This window comes from Dryobates pubescens, chromosome Z, assembly GCF_014839835.1.
Source record: "Dryobates pubescens isolate bDryPub1 chromosome Z, bDryPub1.pri, whole genome shotgun sequence".
NCBI lineage: Eukaryota > Metazoa > Chordata > Aves > Piciformes > Picidae > Dryobates > Dryobates pubescens.
This window is the reverse complement of record NC_071657.1, coordinates 71,185,767-71,208,730: the sequence shown is the minus strand read 5'-3', so window position 1 is coordinate 71,208,730 and position 22,964 is coordinate 71,185,767. Positions and strand designations below refer to the sequence as shown.

Genomic DNA, 22,964 nt, shown 5'->3' with positions numbered 1-22,964 from the left:
CTTGCCCAGACTCTTGTGGAAGTCTCTTTTTATGGCTATCAAGTGAGAAGAAGGGAGGTTTGATTGGATACTAAGGAAAAGAATTCTTTACTGAAAGACTGGTCAGGCATTGGAATAGTTGGTGGAGTCATTATCCCTGGAGGTGTTAAAAAAATGTGTAGACATGGCAATTAGGGACATGGTTTAATGGCCATGGTGGTGGCAGGTCAATGGTTGACTCAATGGTGGCAGGCTTGGTGACCTTAGAGGTCTTTTCCAACTGAAACAATTCTATGATTCTATGATACTTAAAGCAGACTTAAGACACCCTGATCTCATAACTGGGTTTATATCATGTTTTGCCCTTTTTTGGTTTGGTTTTTTATTTTTTATTTTCCTAAGAGGGAAAATATCCACCATCATTGTTATTTTGCAGTGTGATATATAATGTGTCTTTACTATTTTCCATTAGCATAAGAATAGTTGGTAAAATTTCCCTTAAAACATAGAAAACAGCCAAATGAAAAAGCTTCAAGAAAATGATTGAAAAATGAAAATATTAAATGGCTTGGCTTGGAAGGCAAAGCTTTCTATGTGTAACTATGGGGATACTCTGGATAGTTATTTGCATCTGTAAGTTTAAGAGCTGCTAGAAGGTACCTACTTAACATAAAGTACATTTTATAGCCATTTTAGTATTTAATTTTAAGATTATACTTTTGTTCATTGGGGAATATTCTTTGAAATTTAAAGAAGCAAACACTACTTTACACGAATTTTTGGTCTGTGTCACATAGCTATTTGAGAAGATGTGGGGGTTTGTACATAAAACTTCTCAGATACTTCTTCATTATAATCTTTGCTCTTTTGGAACATGCACATCTCAAAACTGCATATGGCAGTGTGTGTGTGTGTATGTAAAATTATGTGATATTTCAAGTCATGACAGACTATTGCTGGCTTCAGAATTACAGCTTAAACACTGTTGTGCCTTTGGCAGCACTTGAAATCTTGGCAAGAACTGTGGCTGACTAAGGAGTGAATAATTGTTTTAAAATTAAATCTTTTCTTGCACTGTTTTCTTTACGATGAACATCTTGCCAAATACTAGGCTCAGTGGGCATGCCATGGACTGACTTGTTCTACAGAGCTGTAATGTAAAGATACTAACTACAAAATCATCCTCTAATCTTGTCTTCTGTAAAATATATAATTTGACCAAAATAAATATTTTATTTCTCATTTAAACATTTTCATTCATCTCCAGGCCCTGATGCTTAGATAAAAAGAAGGTCTAGTGAGAATTAATTAACCACCTTTGTCAATGTTTCTAATGCTGTCATTTTAAGACACTAGTATTCTAGATTTTAATAGTATCTGAAATTTTGCTTGGATACCCACTTTTTGATAGAAATGTAATTTTTTTAAATAAACCTATGAAGATAAGAAAATGTAAGATGTTCATTGGCCTTAAGTACTTGTTGTGGTTATTAATATGAAAGATGACATATTAATAATATTATTTCTTAATATAAAAAAGTAGTAATTATTTATATGCACGTGTGTGTGTGTGTGTGTGTGTGTGTGTGTGTGTGTGTGTGTGTGTGTGTGTGTACAGTTTCTAGTGTATGGTTGTGGATATAATCCATAAAGAGGTATAGTTTAACAATTTTGGACCAAATTAGACAAATACAAACCAGCTATTCAGTGAGAGAACTAGGGTGCAGTCTGATCTTTACCCACTAGGGAATGACTTGGCAGGTACCTGGCAGATGAACACAGCAGTGCGGCTAGGTGTCAGGCACATATAATCAGAGGAAACTTTCAAGGAGACTTAAACCAAATTTTTACTCATGAATTATGACTCTGGGTATTACCGGGAGCTGCTGCTTTATAATCCACAGGTCACAACAGCACACAGGCTAAAGCACAGAGGTTTTAAAGAGTACCAAAACTGATGTTAAACGTGAACCCTGACAAAATTAGTTTCCCTGGTTAAGGCTCATTGTTAGGTTTGTCTCTGTCGAGGCTGGCTCTGGGGACGGTCCTTTCTGGACACAGTAGAGGCAGCTTTCTCCCACAGCTCTGGGGGTGCAGTGTGGTCTCCGTGGGGGTGCTTTGGAGGCTAGTTCACCTGGAACAGGCTCTCAGGTGATTCCTGGGTGCTAGTGGTGTTGGAGAGTTTGTAGAATGCTGTGGTGGAGCAGTTCCCCTCCTGAAGCAGCTGGAGACCATGGAAGGGGACAGTGCAGAGTGTCTTTTCCCCTGGCTCAGCTCAAAAATGAGTAGTGTCGCTGATTCCTCTCAGCTTTTCCCATTTCTAGGGCAACAGGACAGCTGGGTCGCCCTGGCACTTGGGCTCATAGGGCAATGGAGCAGTGGGTGGCGGCTTCCTCTCCTGCAACTTAGTGGCTGTTGCAGGAGCCATGGTTCTGGTGTCCTGAGTGGCACATGAAAGGCAGCTTTGGCGCAAAGGTGTGCAGCTGTGTGCTTACAGCAGACACACTTAGAACTGCCAAAAGGGATTTGGGCAAGTTCTCCCTGAGGCTTGGCTTCCCAGGTCTCTGTCCCTTCAGAGCATGTTTAGGTAGCTGCTTCCTACTGGCAGGACTGCAGTATGATGCTAAACTGGCTGTAGTTTCAGTGCAGCTTATGTGAAAGACTCTTTGCTGCTTTCTGGGTAAACTCAGGCATGACAGCACTTCCTGGGTAACAAGGTTTCTCTCCAGACTGCAGACAAAGGCAGAACATGTGCATGAGGGCAGAGCATGGAGAAAGAGCAAAAGACCACAAAGAGCCAAAGAACAAGTTGTTTAGAATTGGGTAATATTTACAATTTTCTCAAGGCTTGGAGTTAACCGATAGTCAAACTTAGTCAACGCCATTAGCCAGTGACAGAGCATATGGCCAGAATATACCCATACTTGGAAGAAACACAAGAACAGCACAAGCATCCCATACAACGGGCACGTGCTCTTCTTTACCCTAACAAGACAGGTTGGGTTTTTTACCCAGGCTTGTTGATGCCTGACCTTTTGTTTTCTCAGCTCTGGATTGAATACCCATTCCAGAATGGGGTTTGAGCAAAACATATAGGGACATGTTTTAGCAATATTTGGGGCATAATTCTGGGCATAATGCAGCCTTTACCACAGTGGGGTAAAACTATGAAAAGTGATGCATAGATTTCCTGGTTTAAGAGCTACAGGATTTCTAGAGTAGGGTATTTTACAGCTTAACTTCATACAGTACTTGTTATCAGATCATAGAATACATAGAATAAACCAGGTTGGAAGAGACCTTCAAGATCATCGCATCCAACCCATCAACCAATCCAACCCACCTAATCAACTAACCCATGGCACCAAGCACCCCATCAAGTCTCCTCCTGAACACCTCCAATGATGGCGACTCCACCACCTCCCCCAGCAACCCATTCCAATGGGCAATCACTCTCTCTGTATAGAACTTCTTCCTAGCAGCCAACCTAAACCTCCCCTGGCACAGCCTGAGACTGTGTCCTCTTGTTCTGGTGCTGGCTGCCTGGGAGAAGAGACCAACATCTCCCTGTCTGCGACCTCCCTTCAGGTAGTTGTAGACAGCAATAAGGTTACCCCTGGGTCTCCTCTTCTCCAGGCTAAGCAACCCCAGCTGCCTCAGTCTCTCCTCATAGGGTTTGTGCTCCAAACCCCTCACCAGATTTTTTGCCCTTCTCTGGACACGTTCCAGCAAGTGAACATCTTTCTTAAACTGAGGGGCCCAGAACTGGACACAGGACTCAAGGTGCGGCCTAACCAGTGCAGTGTACAGGGGCAGAATGACCTCCCTGCTCCTGCTGGCCACACTGTTCCTGATGCAGGCCAGGATGCCATTGGCCCTCTTGGCTGCCTGGGCACACTGCAGCCTCTTGTTCAGCCTACCATCAACCAGTACCCCCAGGTCTCTCTCTACCTGGCTGCTCTTCAGCCACTCTGACCCCAGCCTGTAGCACTGCATGGGGTTCTTGTGGCCAATGTGCAGAACCCGGCACTTGGATGTGTTCAGTCTCATGCCCTTGGACTCTGCCCATCTGTCCAGCCTGTCGAGGTCCCTCTGCAGAGCCTCTCTACCCTCCAGCAGATCAACTCCTGCCCCCAGCTTGGTGTCGTCAGCAAATTTACTGATGATGGACTCAATGCCCTCATCCAGATCATCAATAAAGATCAGGACCTGGGAATGTCTGTGACCACTTTGGATTTATATTTGAGTCAAATAACTGGCTTCTCTTTGTGAATCTCACCACTCTGGAGTTAAATGGTGAAAGCCAGGCTGATGATGATCCACCACACATCACAGTGAGTCACCAGCTTGTGCCGGCTCAGTTGAGCAAAGCAATTCCGGCACTATACCCCTATGAAATAAGTAAAGAAAGTAAATTATAGATAATTACTATGGAAATTAGTCACTCTATAAATAGCTTTTAAAAATAACTTTACATTTTAAATCTCTGCTGATGCTGAAAAGAAGTCGTGGTGTAGGAACTTTTTTAGTGTCATAATTTAGTGCATTTACTTATGCCTACATTGCATTTGGGCTGGAATGATAAAGCAAAAATAGTGTATTCTTTGAGTATTCAATATCTTACAGAAGACTGTTTTTATAAAACATGGTTTATCTAACCATAAGGGATGAAAGAAATCCTGGCACGTGTAGCAAGAGATTAAGTTAATTTGATTTTTTTCCCCCTTAAATTATGCATGAAGTACAAACAAGTTTGCAACTGCATTTTCATGCCTATTGACAAGTAGGACTAGGTCTTTTGCATTTTACGAAAGCAATTCTCACTAGCTCTAGTCTAACTCCATCAGGAAATGGACATAGTCTATTCTTGAAAGACCCTAACCAGGAACCAAATAGTCAAAACCAATTAATTAAACAGAAAAGTAACATCATTGGCATAGCTGTCTTGGGTTCTGAATGATTTATTTCAGCTGTTGTGCATCTATCTTACTTTACTGAGATGTGTGCTTAGATGCAGAGTGGCCATACACTGAAACAACCATCAGAGTAATAACAGAATCCAATTTTATATTGCTAATGCTAGTATTCATCCCATTAAAGAAGTCTAAGAATATTATTCAAATAACAGTCTGAAAAGAAAGTGTTGCTGGAATGACAATTCTTGCTATAACTAGACAATTCTGTTTAACCAGTTTTAATACAGAGCAACTAGTACTTTTAATTATTTGTTGCTCAAGCAGTATTTAAGTTTGTAGTTGATGCATAATTTGGGCATTTGTAAAATTTTCTAATGGTACTTCTAACATCTATGTTCTGTTCTGTTTGTCTAGTTCTCTCTGCCGTGGGTGACAGTAATTGAGAAGTTAAAACATGCTTGATTAACTTAATTTGTAGTTTGTTTATTTAGTTCCAATTCTATTGGTTTGGATATTCAAATGCTGAGGGGTTTTGTTTGCTTTTTGCTTTGTTTTTCTTGTGGAATTACCTGTTAATAACTATTGTTATTGAACTAATGATGTATCTGATTAGTTCAATTTGAAAAAAGATAGAATGCTATTTTCCCTTCTTTCTTCCTTTATCTAGAAATCTTCTGCCATTGCAAACACATTTTACTTAAGTCAGTTAAGAGGCCTGCTGTAAAATTTAAAAGTTAAATGTACATTTACACATATACACCTCAAAACTGATTAATCTTGTTTCAATATACACATCTAGACACCAGGAGTTACAACAGGGAAGGGTGAGCCTGTGAGGTCTTCCGTTTTAGCCATTTTGGATTAAGCATTTCATAATGTACTCTTCTTGTAATGTAGTCTTCTTAAGTGTTTATCTGAACACTCAGCTATGTAAATAAAATCACTGGTTTACATCAGGAAAATTTATTCAGAGACAAGATGGCTGGTTGGTGCTTCAGACAGTAATTCATTATTTTCCATTGATTTGATCTGACAGCCCCCAAAAGGACACCATTCTTGTCTGCAATTAGAAATAAGTGATGTGTCCAGTGTTAATCATCATATACAGTGGCATATAGAATATCACACTAACTTACCCAAGATTTATAATTGCTCTCAAATGCTCTTGGTGTTTGTTGACTAATTGTTTGCTGTGTTTGATGAGGTTGCACTAAGAAGAGCAACCTTTACTAATTTATGCCAGCATAATACATGGAATGACATTGAAGGCAAAGAAGTCATCTTATCAAGCATATCATTTGTCCCAAGTGTAAGCCCTGAACCCATCAGTGTGGCTCAGTGTTTGCAGTGTCTGTAGAAGCATTATTTTATGGAACTGATTCTGCAAGAGATCAAAAAGAAGTAGCTTCCATTTCAACAGGCAGGAGACTCCTTAAAACAGAAACAAACAAAAGCTGTATAGATTCCTGTGTTTAGTATCTTAAGAGGGTTGTAGCCAGGAAGGGGTTGGTCTCTTCTCCCAGGCAACCAGCACCAGAACAAGGGGACACAGTCTCAAGTTGCACCAGGGGAGGTTTAGGCTGGAGGTGAGGAGAAAGTTCTTCACAGAGAGAGTTGTTCGTCATTGGAATGGGCTGTCCAGGGAGGTGGTAGAATCACCATCCCTGGAAGTGTTCAAGAGGGGATTGGACGTGGCACTTGGTGCCATGGTCTAGTCATGAGGTCTGTGGTGACAGGTTGGACTCGATGATCTTTGAGGTCTCTTCCAACCTTAGTGATACTGTGATATCACATTTGTGGAGAGTCCTCTTAAGACTTCTAGGTGCTTTTATAGCATCCAAGTGAGAAACACTTGATTTCTGCTTTTTCTGTCATTGAAAACTTTGCAAGACCATGAGAAGATCATTTTTATGATGCATGTGTATATAAAACATACTGACTGAAAGGAGATTTCTTGTGAATATATCTGTTTTTTTCTTTTGAACATATGGATAATAGATAGTATACAATCATATATACTTTCTGATGGTAACTTAAGGTGATTTAATGGTTATCTATCACCTAAAAGGAAAAGTTCTTTTATGAAGATACATATTTCTGTTGTTTTCTTTGGGTAATAAACATCTGGAATGGAGAGTCCCAACAGGCAACTGCCCTCTCTACAACCCTAGCAGAAAGAACAAAACCTGTCATTTTTGTTCCCTAACGAAATTTCAGGGTAACTAATCCATTACTGCCAGCACCAACTGAAGAAGTTGAAAGAAACAGAAAAGGTAGAGGATGGAGAGATGGGATAAAAGTGTGGACCATGCTTTTCTTTAACTCTTAATCAGCATGTGGCTTATCTGTGTCCTTAGACAATAGCCTTTATCAGCTAACCAAAACTCTGAATCCTTCAATTGAGTTTATAGAGGAGTTTTTGTTAAGAATAGCTAATTTTTACTATTGTGACAGCTAGCTCTGACAGGGAATTGTAATTCAGTGAAGTTGACTGAAACTATTCTGTTGAATCTATTGTATCAGGCAAAATAGAGGGAAAGATTAAGATCTTAACTAATTTTAGTGTAGTTCTCCATTAAGATGAAACATCCATAACTGAAGTTGATCAAGCTATTTAGAATAAAGTTTTAAATGGTATCTTATGTCTCATATATTAAGAAATGTAACTAGTGTAACAAGAACTATCTAGATTTCTTCATCTGAATTTTTCTCTCTTTCCCTCCTTTTCCCTTGCTCTTCTCTTTCCCTCTTGCCCGGCCCCTGCCTTTTTGAACAGCCTCAGTTGGAGAAGAACCAACTCCAGCAGGTATAAATGTTTAATGATTACATTTGCATTATTGCAACCATTCTTTGAGAGCCGGCTTTAAAAAAAATAAATAAATCATTTTAACCAGGTTAATTTTGTGTATAACACCTGTAAAATAGCCATATCAGTGTTGGATTCTTTTCTATCTTTTTTCCCTTCCTTTTGTTGTTTCATCCTTCATTTTGGAACTGGTAGGAGATATATCAACCAGTAGTTGTTCAGTGTCTTCTCTACCACATGTTCCTTTTTTTCTTCTACCTTGGTTAAGCTAGCACACTGGGCTTCACACAACAAAACAGGTTCAAAACAATGAGGACTTAAAAAAAAATTAACAGTGTTTGTACTAATTTTTTATTTGTCTTTATGCTGGTGAAGCTCAGTCATCAGCATGACCAACAAAACTGACATCCTTAAAGCCAGTGCAGCCTGGAAACAAGCAGTGAAGGAAGGGAAGGACAGTGGTGCAGAAGCATCCTGCTCAAAGAAAACAGTCTGAAGACTATGGCCTGGGAATGTGCTCAGCAATCTTTTATTTCCATTGACAGGCTGCCAAGTAGTGAGAACAGTTAACAGCACAGTCATAAATACTACTTTAGGAGTTTCCCAAGAGACACAAACCCTTAATGTATATTCTGTTGTGAAGATTAACTATTTCTAATTAATTGACAATCCATTAGTTTGGGGGTATTTAAAGAAAGAGAAGACAACATTCCAAAGAAGAATGCCTCTAAACAGCTTAACGTATTTGAAATAGCATTGAGTTGTATAAACTCAGTGAACTAAAACACCAAATGAATAGAGAGTCACTTTATAGTGGATGTTAAAAGAAGTAAAGGTCTCCAGAGAACCAAAGGATAAAAGATAAGGAAAGTGAATGAAGGAAGGGAGATGGCAAGTAAAGATTGAACACTGTTTACAACACTAACCTACAACTTGGGAGTCATATAAGTAATTAGGATGCAATGGAGAATAATAAATGAAAGGATAGAGAACAGAGCCAAGAGCAGAATGAGAAAAGGAGAATAGTGAAGACTAGCAATGAATAGAGAAAGAAGCAAATGGGAGCTTTTAAAAGGAAGATAACAGTGGAATGGACAGATACTATCACTGAGATGAGAAAAAAACACCCTGTGAAACAGAAAATGAAAGTGTTTGGGAAAGAACTAACACACCCCCAAGGCATATGCATATTATCATTATTAAACATCAACCTTCAACTATCTATTTCTTGAGAGATGTCAGTCTTCAAATTTTCATTGAAAATATCTTAATAGAAATCTATTACTTCTGTTCAATTGAAGTGTTAGTTACAAAAGGAGATATTGGGTTGTTTTTTATGTAGGGAATTTTTAAAGGTACCATTTTTTCCCTTTATGGAATTAGTTTAAGTATGCACACATCATAGAGATTGAGTTTAGTGACATAGATGTTGAAGACAATCTTGCTATGGCTGTGCATTGTAAACCCATCATTTCTGCCACAATGCCTGGAGCATCTCATGAAGATACAGCTTCTCTCTTTGCATTTTGAACATCATCACCACTTTTGTGAAAGTCCATAACTGTGAGGTGGCCAAGCTAACCAGATACATTAGTGAAAAACAGTTAAAAGGAATGAAGTGCAATTAATGAGGTAGCCACAAGGATTCCACTACTGCTAGACTTACCAGCTGATATTTCAATAGTGCTACAAATGCCCATAGATTCTATATTCAGTTTCTGAGGGGCTCTTGACTTTTGGAGTGCCAGATCATATTGTTTGATTATTTTTGCATTCATTTAAATGGATTATTTTTTATAACTTTTGGCTGTTTTATTTCACTCTGCCCTAGGATTACTGCTTTCTTTATTTCTCCACACACTTCTTCTGTTCAAGCCAATAATTTATAATGAACATCTTTTTAGCATTGCTCTATCAGAGAATATTCCTAAACATTCATATTCACCACCCATTATAAATTATATCTTTACACCATCATTTTTTCAAATACATAGAATACATAGAATAAACCAGGTTGGAAGAGACCTTCAAGATCATCGCGTCCAACCCATCAACCAATCCAACCCCAAGGCCTGATGTTTCAAACTCAAGTAATTTATTTACTCATAGCTGGTTGAATGAGCTGCCCCTAATTTTCACCATCATATTTACTGTTCTGATTCTCAATGTTTCAGGATTTACAGAATCATAAAGTCAGAGGGTTGTTTCAATTGGAAAAGACCTTTAGGATCATTGAGTCCAACTGTTATCTAATTCTACCAAGTCTGATGCTAAACATGTCCCCTAGCACCACATCTGTTCGTCTTTTAAACACCTCCAGGGATGGAATTCAGCCACCACCCTGAGGAGCTTAGTTCAGTGTTTCATAACCCTTTCAGTGAAGAGGTTTCTTCTAATATCCAATGTAAACCTCCCCTGGTTCAACTTGAAGCCATTTCATCTCATTACTCGTTGCCAGGGAGAAGTGGCCAACCCCCACCTCACTACAGACTTTTTTCAGGTTGTTGTAGAGACCAATGAGGTCTGCCCTCAGTTTTCTCTTCTCCAGAATAAACAATCTGTGGCAGTTTGAAGCTAGTCCCTTTAAGAAAATCACAGAGTTACAGACCTCCAGAAGCTAGAAATGTCCGGGAGGTATACTGGAAAGTGTAATCTTTCTATTTCACAACCATAAGTCAAGCTCCCCTATAAAACTGGCTGTAAAATCAATTTTCTTCCTACCACCCCCCCCTACACCCCCCCTTCTCCTCTTGAGAAGGACAAGCATGTTCTTATCTCTCTTGCTGGCCTTGGCAATGCTACCAATTAGGCCTGGAGCAGCTAAATTGGTGCCTGCAGTTGCCAAACTGAATTTGTTTCTGCATCACAATGGTGGTATGGAGAGTGGAGAGGCCTGGTAGGGAGGCAGGGGCATGGAAGCCTGGGGCTTGGCCTGGAATAGAGGGACATCTGTGTGGAGCTTAATGAGCTTGTGTGTTAAGCCCAGGCTATGGATTTCTTTATATTTTATATGCTTTGCTGTACTTTCTACTATACCACTGTAGCATTGTAGTTTGTGAATAGCTTTTCCATTCAAACTTTCCAATACTATCCACTGTGTGTGAGCAGTTTTCTTTTTCCCCTTTGCAAGAGGTAAAAGAGCATCTGTCCCACTTTAAACTATGACCCAGATGCCCAACATGAGACTTGTTCACCAGACCCTTCACCAGCTTCACTGCCCTTCTCTGGACAAGTTCCAGCACCTCAATGTCCTTCTTATAATGAGGGGCCCAAAACTGAACACGGTATTCAAGGTTTGGCCTCACCAGTGCTGAGTATAGGGGTAAGATCACTTCTCTGGTCCTGCAAATGTGCCCCTATTATTTGTACAGTGATAGTAGGAGTGTAACATTTTACATGAAAATTCCTAATGGAAATACTGGTGACCTTTTCATGTTAGTTATCAGATAGGAGATGTTGCATGCAGTAAGAGGATACGTATGGGAGTTGCACTGGTCTAGAAATGCAGGTAGATATGCTCAGAGCGACAGGTCAACAGCCAGAAGTACATAAATGTACAGCACTAGAATGCTTCTTTGATTTGGACAGATGAACAAACTTCTCTGGCATAAATAGTAGATGGTAGATTTACAGTATGAGGCAAAATACACATTTGTAAACATTTGTGCGAATGAATCTCAAATGCTCGGAATTATGTTACAAGGGAACATGACTAAATACCTGCAGAAGTAAGTGAATTAATGTATCAGTAACACTGTCTGCTATTTAATGTGTTTCTAGGACATTCATACTTCATGTGATTAGATTCTTTGGAAATTATTTTTGAAACAATTCTTTTATTGAGATTTTTTTTTTTAATTATTATTCTGAAGCTTTTTGTAGGAATGAATTTGACTAAATTTCTCCAGGCATAGAACAATTTCATTCCCTCCCCCCCCCCCCCCCCCCCCCTTATTTAAATGAAAATTTCCACCTTTGGGAAAACAATTCCAGTCTTTGCCTTGAGTAACAAACTGTGCATCTTAAACTCTTTGGCTCGATATTAATAGAGTAGCCAACTCTGCATTTACATAAAAAGTGACTATGATCAAAATAACCAGTATTTAAGTATAGATTCTGGGGGTTTTTTGAACTTTCTTAAAATAAAACAGCACCTTCTTTTTTTTTTTGGTTGGTTTTTGGGGGGGAGGGTGTGGGCATGGATGTACATAATTTCCTCAGCAGAACAGTAAAGTGCAGCCTAGAAGCACAATACACATTTTAACAATAAAGCACATTATCTTGCCCCTAGGGGTGTCAATGTCAAACACAGATGGTTGCATTAAAAGCAGAAGAAAAAATTTGATATTTAGTGATGAAAGATATGCATGTGAAAATGAAGTTATTTTTAAACCTTCTTCATACAGATATTACTTCTTGTAGTTTTTCCAGAGGAAAATCTAAGGAATAAAGTGCAATTGTTCTTTACTTAACATTAATTTATATCTTAGAATTTAATAAGCAATGCTATCTCTTCAGATGCTTTGTTATTTATAGTTTCAATTGATTTTGCTTTAAGATATGACCAGATGTGGTTGTTTTGAAAGTAATAGATTAGTGGGTTCTTATGGGATTGTTTTAATACAATTTATTTCTCAGAGTGCATCGTCGTTTATAAAGCGGTGTGTTCTGCTTAAAACACGTATCTTCCTCAGAGTGGGAAGGCAGTCATGCAGTTTGAAGGATGCAAGCATTCTGAAAAATAAATGAAAACTGCATCCACAGCCTTATGCAGTCACCTAAAGAATTTTGCGTTAATTTCACTGGGATGTGCTTTGTATAGGCAGAAGGAAATTTCTGTTATCTAGTAGATCTTGCTTTTTTCCATCAAGTTTCCTCAAGTTTGTGACATTTATTTTAGTAATTAACCTCTTGATTCTAGTGCTGATCTGGTAGTGCTGGAGATGAGGTATGCACATGCTTCCAGCTGCAAGGTTCGGAAGTCATCACTTAGCATTCAAGAATCATTAGAAGTACTTTATGTTTCTCATCTAAACACTCTGAGAAGAGACTGCATATGCAGTGTGAGAGTTGCTGTTAGCTTGAATATTAGTAACAGTTTCTTGCCCAAAAGGGCTGTCAAGCCTTGGAACAAGCTGCTCAGGGAAGTGGTGGAGTCCCCACTCCTGGAGGTATTTAAAAGACATGTAGATGTGGTGCTGTGGGACGCGGTTTACTGGTGACTTGGTAGAATAGAATAGAATAGAATAGAATAGAATAGAATAGAATAGAATAGAATAGAATAGAATGGAATAGAATGGAATAGAATGGAATGGAATAGAATAGAATAGAATAGAATAGAATAGAATAGAATAGAATAGAATAGAATAGAATAGAATAGAATAGAATAGACCAGGTTGCAAGAGACCATCAAGATCATGACATCCAACCCATCATCCAACACCATCTAATCAACTAAACCATGGCACCAAGCACACCATTAAGTCTCCTCCTAAACACCTCCAATGATGGTGACTCCACCACCTCCCTGGGCAGCCCATTCCAATGGGCAATCACTCTTTCTATGAAGAACTTCTTCCTAACATCCAGCCTAAACCTCACCTGGCACAGCTTGAGACTGTGTCCTCTTGTTCTGGTGCTGGTTGCCTGGGAAAAGAGACCAGCCCCTGCCTGTCCACAACCTCCCTTCAGGTAGTTGTAGAGAGCAATAAGGTCTCATCTGAGCCTCCTCTTCTACAGGCTAAGCAACCCCGGCTCCCTCAACCTCTCCTCCTAGAAGTTGTGCTCCAAACCCCTCACCATCTTTGTTGCCCTTCTCTGGACATGTTCCAGCAACTCAAAATTTTTCTAAAATGAGGGGCCCAGAACTGGACACAGGACTCAAGGTGTGGCCTAACCAGTGCAGTGTTGACAGATGTAGTAGTGCTGGGTTGACAGATGGACTTGGTGATCTTAAGGGTCTTTTTCCAATGTAAACTGTTCTACAATTCTATGATTCCCATTGCAAGGGATTAAAAATGAGAAGATTAACTGGAGGTTAACTGGAGGTATTTTTTAAAACAATAATTTTACTTAGTAAGGAATCTGAGTTAGGATAAACTGCAGGTAATACATCCATTTTATGAAGATTACAAACAGCATTTTAACATTTTATGAATGTGATAAACTTCTAATTGACCTGTGATCAAGATCAAAACTAAAATACCTTTTTCTATTCATTCAAATGGATAAAACAATACTGTTTCCTATAGTCTGCTCTTTGGTACAGAGTCTGGCTTCTCTGACAGCTCCATCCATGAATAATTTCACAGAAGTGAAGTTTCTAACATTTTTCTGATTATTGAAACCATTAGTTTGTGGATTAACAATCCTGAAATAATAAATGCCCTGTGAATCTCTCTCTCTAGCAACAGTATTCACAGGGATTTCTTCAGTTTCAGAATGCTTCAGTCTAATGAACAGTAATTATAAGTCATTATAATCTATTTTTACATGCTTTTTAACCGAATCCTCACAGTCTCAACAAGGATTTTCTTAGCCCTTCTTCTGAATCAACATTGATCCAGATATCTTTTTTCCATACCAGTTAAATAACTACGGTTTTATGTTGTAATAGGCATCTAGACACTCTCTTTTGAGCCACTTCTGCATATCTGTTCATTTATTGTGAATTTCAGAACAATTAGATATTATTACCAGAAGCTCATGCATCTTGTGAAAACAAGCTAGGAAAATCTTAGAACAGTTCTCTTGGAGATTTGTTTCCATGTTTCTTTTTGTGTCTGCACCTGAGACTTCTAAAGCTTTTTGTTGAGCTAGAGGAGATTGCTTTGTTGATAATTGGGTTTAGGCCTAATTTATCAGCTTCCATTGAATGTCCTGCTGTCCGAAGCTTTGCATCTCAAAAATGTTTTCTCATAATTTTATGGATTTATTCCCTACTTCATCCTCAAGGAGTCTGGATCCATTTCTAAAGATATCAAAGAGTAGTTCTCACAAGAAATGATGAGATGGGGTGCAGTATAACATGCTCCACACCTGCCTCCACACTGTCTTTAATAGAAATAATGAATACATGACCTTTGAGGTTATCACTGAGCTGAAGACTCTTTATTTTGCTTTTGCCTCTGGAGTTGTTTAATCAGTGCGTGGACCTGGCACTTAGGGACATGGTTTCATGTGGACCCTTCAGTCCTGCTTTGATGGTTGGACTAGATGATCTTGGAGGTCTCTTCCAACCAGATGTATTCTGTGATTCAGTTTCAGGCAAACTGCCATTCATGTCTTCATATTCCATATATATACAATATGCTTATGTATTTAGACTTTTGTGACAATGAAAATTCTTTTGCAATTTGAGTTTAATGTTTTGATGAAATTTGGATGTTGAAGAGGCAGTAAACTCAAACACATGACAGAAATATCTTCTGTAAAGAAACGTTAGTACAAGTAATACCTACAACAACTTTGTGGTATACTGTGAACATGTAGGGACAGCTCTGTGGTATTCTGCCACAAACAGTCTGTTTTTTCCTGTGAAAAATGATATTACAAGCCTACAATTACACAGGATATTTTTGTTATTTTTCTTATTTAGAATTTCAGCTTCTTTAACATTATTTTAGCCTCTTTTTTTCCTAAAGAATTAAAAAAAAAAAAAAAAGAGAGAAAAATGGGAACGGATATACTAAAGCAATGTATTTAATATATATTTGCCGTAAGTGCTAAACATTACTAATTTCTATATTTAAAACCAGTGAGCAATCTTGTATTAGCTATAAGTAGAACTTTTTAGTGGTGGTTTTTCTGGGGGGGTTTGATGTGTCCTGATTCCTCAGAAATAAAATTATTCATGGGACATGGTGAGTTGTTTGTATTGCAAAAGTATTGTAAAAACATAAGCCATGTTTTTGGGGGAAAAAAAAAAAGTAGTGTTTTTCTTACTCTATATCTTTGCAGTTAAAATGTGAATTTTAACTTCTCACAAATTTAAAACTATAGACATAAAATGTATAAAATCCTAGGTTTTCTCTCATCCCAGTTTAGTTTTCTTTTGAGGTGAATCCACAACATCAAATTTTTAAGATTTCATTTTTTCATAGCTATTTGTGGTGGAAGGTAGGAAGCTCTACTCAACAGGATCTTAGCTAACTTAGATATTTTGGAATACTTTGTTATTAGATAGTTTACAAAGCAGGCAAATTTAGACTGCACACAAGGAAGAAATGTTTTAGTGTGTTAGCAGTGAAACACTGGAGCAGGTTACCCTGAGGAGTAGTGGGTGCCCCATCCCTAGAAGTTTTCAAGATCATGTTGGATGACACATTGAGTATCCTGGTTTGGTGAAAGATGTCCCTGCCTGCAGTGACTGGGGTTGGACTAGATGACCTATTTTTAATAGCAAAATAGGTTGTCTGGGGACCTGGCAGATGGAGTCAGGGAGCAGTATAGTTCCCCTGTAATCCAGGAGGAAGCAGTTAGAGACCTGTTCAGCCACTTCAACTCCTTGGTGGACACAGATGGAAATGGGGTAGGAAAAGATGAGGAAAAGGCAGAGGTACTTAACATGTTCTTTCCCTTCAAATTTTAATAGCAGGACAGATTGCCTTCCAGACAACTGGCCTCCTGAGCTGGCAGAAGGAGCCAGGGAGCAGCATAGTTTCCCCCTGTGATCCAGGAGGAAGTAGTTAGAGATCTCCTTAGCTGCTTGGATCCCCACAAGTCTATGGGACCGGATGGGATCCATCCTAGGGTGCCGAGAGAGCTGGCAGATGAAGTGGCCAAGCTGCTCTCCATCATTTTTCAACAGTCCTTGTTCACCAGAGAGGTCCCAGGTGGCTGGAAGCTGGCCAACATGATGCCCATCCACAAGAAGGGCTGGTTGGACAAGCGAGGGAATTATAGGCCTGTCAGCCTGACCTCAGTGCCAGGCAAGGTTATGGAACAGGGCATCTTGAGTGCAATCCCACAGCACTTACAGCATGGCCAAAGGATCAGGCTCAGCCAGCATGGATTTAGGAAGGGCAGGTCCTGCCTGACCAACCTGATCTCCTTCTATGATAAGGCGACTGCCTGGTAGATGTGGGGCAGGCTGTGGATGTAGTCTACCTGGACTTCAGCAAGGCCTGAACTGATTGTATGCATGAAATTTGATTTAGCACTTCCTCTTCCTGAAAATAATGCCTTAATGGCCTTCCATTGATTCTAAGCAGTTGAAATTTTAATTTTCTGAGAAAATAAATAAATAAATAATATAAACAGATTTTACTTGCTTCATGGAATGAAACATTACAAAAAGTTAATGAGGTAATTAATTTACTTGCCCTCAAAACCTCAAGGATGCATCTGATTCAGTGTCAAGGACTTCAATTTGCTGCCCTCTGTACACAGCCATCTCAAATGCTGTAGCTTTGTGACAGCATGCTCTCAGGCTGTCTTTTGGGGCACAATAATTTTGCTGTGGTATGCAAAGCTATTCTGTTTCACACATTTCAAAGAGGAAAAGCATCTTTCCATATTATTCTAAGGGAAAGGATTTGCTGTTCCCCTAGGGTCTATAACAGAGATTTATTCTCTTAACGTGGTTTACATGTTTGTAACAATTCCTTTTCTTTTTCTTCTTGAAGTGCATATTTGATTTTTCAGTGCCTGAAGCTAACTTGTTAATTACTTTTCTGCATATTCCAAATGATATATGGACTAAATCAGAACATTATATAAAGGTCATATTAAACTATATTCTCATGTAAATGAGCCTTATGAAGTAAAAATAGCTTCAGATGGCAGGTGGCACTGAAGGCTATTTCAGTAGGCTGTTACATTTAAAAGCTAGAAAACTTGCTTGCATCAGGAATGGAAATTAATTGGTATTTTCAGCCTATCTCTTAATTAATATTTGTCCATGTATAGTAGGAAAACCTCAGTTTGGCAAAATCATCCACACCTTTTCAGTATTAGACAAAAAAAGGCTACTAGGAGGTGGAAATTACCCTGCAGTGCTGTCATCTGTCTGAGAAACTCATATATTGTCAGTTTTCCATAATCTGCATAGTTTTGAGGTGTTGTTTGTGGTGACCCTACAACATTCATCCCAGTGTACAAATGCAAGTGGAAGGTCATATAATATCTCCTGAATTGGCTCTTACTTTGTGTCGTGAGTGTTTTCTTTTGGTTGCTTATCACTTCCTCACATGACCCTTGAGACAGAAGTATTCCATGTCAGATATCCGCCTTAGGCTGATCTCAGTGCGAGTTGTTTCAGTATTTCTCATAATGAGGTTAAGGGAAAAAAGGTGTTCTGCTGCCCATTTTGATTCTCAAACCATCCCACTGAGAAATCTTTATGCTCTCATACTTTGGAGCCAGGACATGCAATTTCACACCATGGTGTCAGGGGTTGCTTTTATCACTGCCATGGAAAAGTCCACAGAGTCAGCCAAGGTGGTAATCTTAGTTCACACTCAATTAGTGGAGACAGCTCCTAATTTAATAGCATTGAGAAGTCTGTTATAGGGAAACCAGCAGTGCATCCTGCTGTCTGAGAGTGGATGAAATCAAGACGGATGATGGTCTCTTCTCCCAGGCAGCCAATACCAGAACAAGAGGACACAGTCTCAGGCTGCGCCAGGGGAGGTTCAGACTGGATGTTAGGAAGAAGTTCTTCATAGAAAGAGTGATTGCCCATTGGAATGGGCTGCCGGGGGAGGTGGTGGAGTCGCCATCATTGGAGGTTTTCAGGAGGAGACTTGATGGGGTGCTTGGTGCCATGGGTTAGTGTTTAGGTGGGTTGGATTGGTTGATAGGTTGGACACGATGATCTTGAAGGTCTCTTCCAACCTGGTTTATTCTATTCTATTCTATTCTATTCTAAGTCTGCCACACCAACTACCAAAGCATCTCCATAGCAATGAGAGCAGGGAGCAGAACAGATGGAGATGTCTCCCTAGAAGAGAGTACAGTATCTTTGTCTCAGGCTCCAGCATTGTTGTTGCTGTACATTGGTACCAAATCTGTATCAATAAGGTAGCTTTACTTAGATGCTTCTCTATTTGGAAGGCAGCATTCCCCAAGAAAGGTTTTGTAGATATCTAGACCTTGCTTGTATAGATACAAAGAGCAAAGCTAGCAGTTAAGACACGGTCATGTGAATAAAATTATCAAAGCTTAGTATTTTATATTTATTGCTTCATCCTCTAAAGATGGAGCAAGAACAAAGTGAAGAACAAACTACTCTTGTTTTTTTGCACCAGGGATCTCAAATGTATCCTGTTGCTCCTTGAATCCTCTGTACTTCCAAGAAGCAGAGCTGAAGCTCAGCAGAAAATATGGTGAAAGCCCAACCATGGCAGAGAAGAGACAGCAAAATCTTCTCCTGTTAGAAAAGACAGATGGAAGCTGAGACAAGAAACTGCTGAGAGGAGGGAGCTGATAGGCAAAGAAATGGGATGAAATATGCACGTGAATGAGACTGGATAGGCACATACAGATGGAGAAGCTGTGGTGGGATGATCCATATTGGACTGGCAGTTGTTGGAAGAGTTGTTTTATTCACACCCACCATTTGCTTCTGATTCCTTCTTCCAGCCTACTCATGCTTTCTTTCTCACTCCTTTATGCTGTCCTCATCATTTAGGGCTTTGGATTGCACATTCATTCAGGAAGATGAAGTATCAAATAACAGTCCTTTTGCAGAATGACTAGTCCTTTAGAAAGATAGTACATTATAGCAAAATTAACGACTATAAAGTAAATGTACTCTTAAAGATGCTAAGTATATTTTGTATGGGCAACAAACCAGATTCTTCCCTGATAGACAAATAATACTAATTTTACAAGGTTTCTACAGTGGCATACACATTATGACATACATGAAGTTGAAATTGTCACTTTTGCTAGTTTTGTATTTGACACTAAATTGTGCCAAAATTGTTTGGTCAATAATCTTATTTCTTTGGACAGCAGCAGCATAGGTAGATGTCATCTCACCCTGATTTCCTCCTCAAGGTTACATACTCAAATGTAAGTCAGTCTTTGCAGTGAAAGAAATGCAGGCCTGTAGAGGACAAGTCATCACAGTAAGTTAGATATTGAAACCAAAATGAGCAGTAATTCATAGTTGGTTTTGGTTGGTTGGTTGGTTGGTTTTGTTTTGGTGTGTGGGTTTTTTTTGGTTGGTGGTTTGGTAAGAGTGGCTGTGATGAGGTCCCCTCCCATCTAAGTGCTGGGTTCTACACATTGGCTACAACAATCTCATGCAGTGCTACAGGCTGGTGTCAGTGTGGCTGGAGAGAGGCCAGGCAGAAAGGGACCTGGGGGTACTGGTTGATAGTAGGCTAAACATGAGCCAGCAGTGTGCCCAGGTGGCCAACAAGGCCAGTGGCATCCTGGCCTGGATCAGGAATGGTGTGGCCAGCAGGAGCAGGGAAGTCATTGTGCCCCTGTACTCATCACTGCTTAGGATACACCTTGAGTCCTGTGTCCAGTTTTGGGCCCCTCAGTTTAGGAAAGATGTTGACTTGCTGGAATATGTCCAGAGAAGGGCAACAAAGCTGGGGAGGAGTTTGGAACACAACCCCTATGAGGAGAGGCTGAGGGAGCTGGGATTGTTTAGCCTGGAGAAGAGGAGGCTCAGAGGAGACCTTTTTGCTGTCTACAACTACCTGAAAGGTGGTTGTAGCCAGGAAGGGGTTGGTCTCTTCTCCCAGGCAACCAGCACCAGAACAAGAGGACACAGTCTCAAGCTGCACCAGGGGTTTAGGCTGGAAGTTAGGAAGAAGTTCTATACAGAGAGAGTGATTGCCCATTGTAATGTGCTGCCCGGGAAGGTGGTGGAGTCACCATCACTGGAGGTGTTTAAAAGGAGACTAGATAAGGCACTTGGTGCCATGGTTTAGTTGATTAGATGGGGTTAGGTGATAGGTTGGACTTGATGATCTCAAAGGTCTCTTCCAACCTGGTTAATTCTATTCTATTCTATTCTATCTATTCTATTCTATTCTATTCTATTCTAATATCTTTGATGTGGAAGTTGTATAGTCTTGGTGCAGGCTACCTCAATATGATGTTTGTAGATTCTGAACAAAGTCAACCAGTGTGAATCTTCAAAATACCTGACACCACTGATATGACTATAGTGCTCGTGTCATATTTGGTAGAAGGATGCCAGAAATGCCTTAGTTTGAGGATATCGTAAAAGTAGTAGGTAAAGAAAGAACATAAAATTTCAGCAGGTTGCAAAGGAAAGGAAATGCAAACTCACATTGTTTACTGTCCAGTCCTACACTAATACAGTGCAGTAAGCAAGAGAGACATAAAATTTAAAAAAAAAAAAAAAAAAAAAAAAGACAATATTAAAACCAAGATGAAATTGCTCCTATATATTATTATTATTGCTCCCCATGTCATGAAATTTAACAGCAGGGTGAATTGAAAATATCCTTCTGTAATGACTCTCTTGGGAATAACTCTATCAGATAATCTCTTCAATTTTACAAGTTGGCTGACATGCTGAAAAAGCCAAGAAAAACCTCTAATGATAAGTTCAGTTGTATAACTTGTAGATTTGTTGTTCTGGTAACTTTTCTTGTCACTTCATACTTCTTCTTCTTAAATAAATATGCTTTTTGTTCCCTCTTGTTTAGTAAAAAAAAAACAAGGAAACAAACAAAAATCTTCCCTGATTCTTGGTAATTTATTCTTAGCCTGGAGAAGAGGAGGCTCAGGGGAGACCTCATTGCTCTCCACAACTACATGAAGGGTAGTTGTAGCCAGGAAGGGGTTGGTCTCTTCTCTCTAGCAACCAGCACCAGAACCAGTGGACACAGTCTCATGATGTGCCAGGGGAAGTTTAGGCTTGAGGTGAGGAGAAAGTTCTTCACTGAGAGAGTAGTTCGCCATTGGAATGTGCTGCCCAGAGAGGTGATGAAGACACTGTCCCCTGAGGTGTTCAAGAGGGGATTGGACATGGCACTTGGTGCCATGGTCTAGTAGTCATGAGGTCTTGGTTGACAGGTTGGACTTGATGATCTTCCAACCTTGGTGATACTGTGAAATACTGTAATCCCTATCGATTCTTGCACAACAGAAAATGTTAATTCTATAACCAGGATCCTTGTTCTTCCCTTACAGTAATTCATATACTATTATGTGGGAAAAGTAAGATTTGTGTTCCTAAGGTTAAGCAGGATGGATAGTGGCTAAAGCAAGTAAGGAGCACATTGACACATGGCAAAGTAGAAGAGAGCATGGCTGAACTGAAAGAATGTGGCACTTCTGTTTGATTCAGGTTTCTTTGTGACCAGTTTTAAAATCAGGGAAAGGTGTGATGTTTAGGATTGTTTTCTGGTGCAGCTACAGAAGTTGCTGGAAGGCTGTAACAAAGCAAGGTTTGTAGATACTAGTAGCATACCTTACTGAGAATGGAGAGGTATTCAGACACAAGGGTTTTTCTGAAACAGTAGTCTTTTATCATTAGTGATCATGGATGTGCATAATACCATTATACTGCTGTGGATCTGTAGTGCATCAAAGCCCAGAAAGTGTTAAAATTGAAAGATAATGGAATTACCAGCAAATGGAATAAAGTACCCTGAAGGACCAAGAGCAAGGATTGAGATAGACCTGAGATGGGTTGTTTTCTTCCAACTGACCTTTCTTATAACGAAGCTCCGTCTCATCAGCTACTGATCTGATGCCCAGTCCCCATAAAAATTATTTCTTCCTGGACACTCTTCTTCTGTGTGCTACTAATTTTCCCCAAAACTCTACCAAGTTGAAAAGCCTTGCTATCCCAAACTGTCTTGACTCTAGCTTCAGCAAGTACTATTCATCAAGGGATCAGGTAGCTGGACTGTGAGTAGTTATATCACTGAAGTGTTGAGAAGATCTTTAATTGTATCTTAGCTTGAACAGGCAAAAAACATGTTGAAGGAATATTTGGCATTTATATCTTAATGCTTTCCATTAACACTAAGACTAAACAGCTCACTTTAAAATGTATCACAGAAGCAACATTAGAGGTGAAAGAAAACAAATTGTTTTGGGGGCCTAAATATGTTAAACAGAGGCTTAACTGAGTTTGTTCAGACAGGGATGTGGGGATTTCTATGCCACAACTTCTTAGAATATTTATAGGAATAACAAGCACCTGTTACTTTCAATTCATAGAATCATAGAATCACTAAGGCTGAAAAAGACCTCAGAGATCATCAAGTCCAACCTGTCACTCAACACCTCATGACAACTAAACCATCTATTGATTCAAT

At 39.5% G+C, this 22,964-nt stretch overlaps 1 protein-coding gene across 2 annotated transcripts in view; it reads left to right on the top strand.

The window, feature by feature from the left end:
* The window catches only part of EDIL3 (EGF like repeats and discoidin domains 3), a 339,872-nt gene that overhangs the window by 118,838 nt on the left and 198,070 nt on the right, over positions 1 to 22,964 (top strand). Inside the window, exon 3 of one of the 2 annotated variants that reach the window (XM_054178604.1) lies at positions 7,672 to 7,701. The exons of the other annotated variant lie outside the window; for it this stretch is intronic. Within the exon in view, the coding sequence (XP_054034579.1) occupies positions 7,672 to 7,701 (30 nt within the window). The remainder of the gene's footprint in view (positions 1 to 7,671; positions 7,702 to 22,964) is intronic. 2 annotated transcript variants of the gene reach the window in all.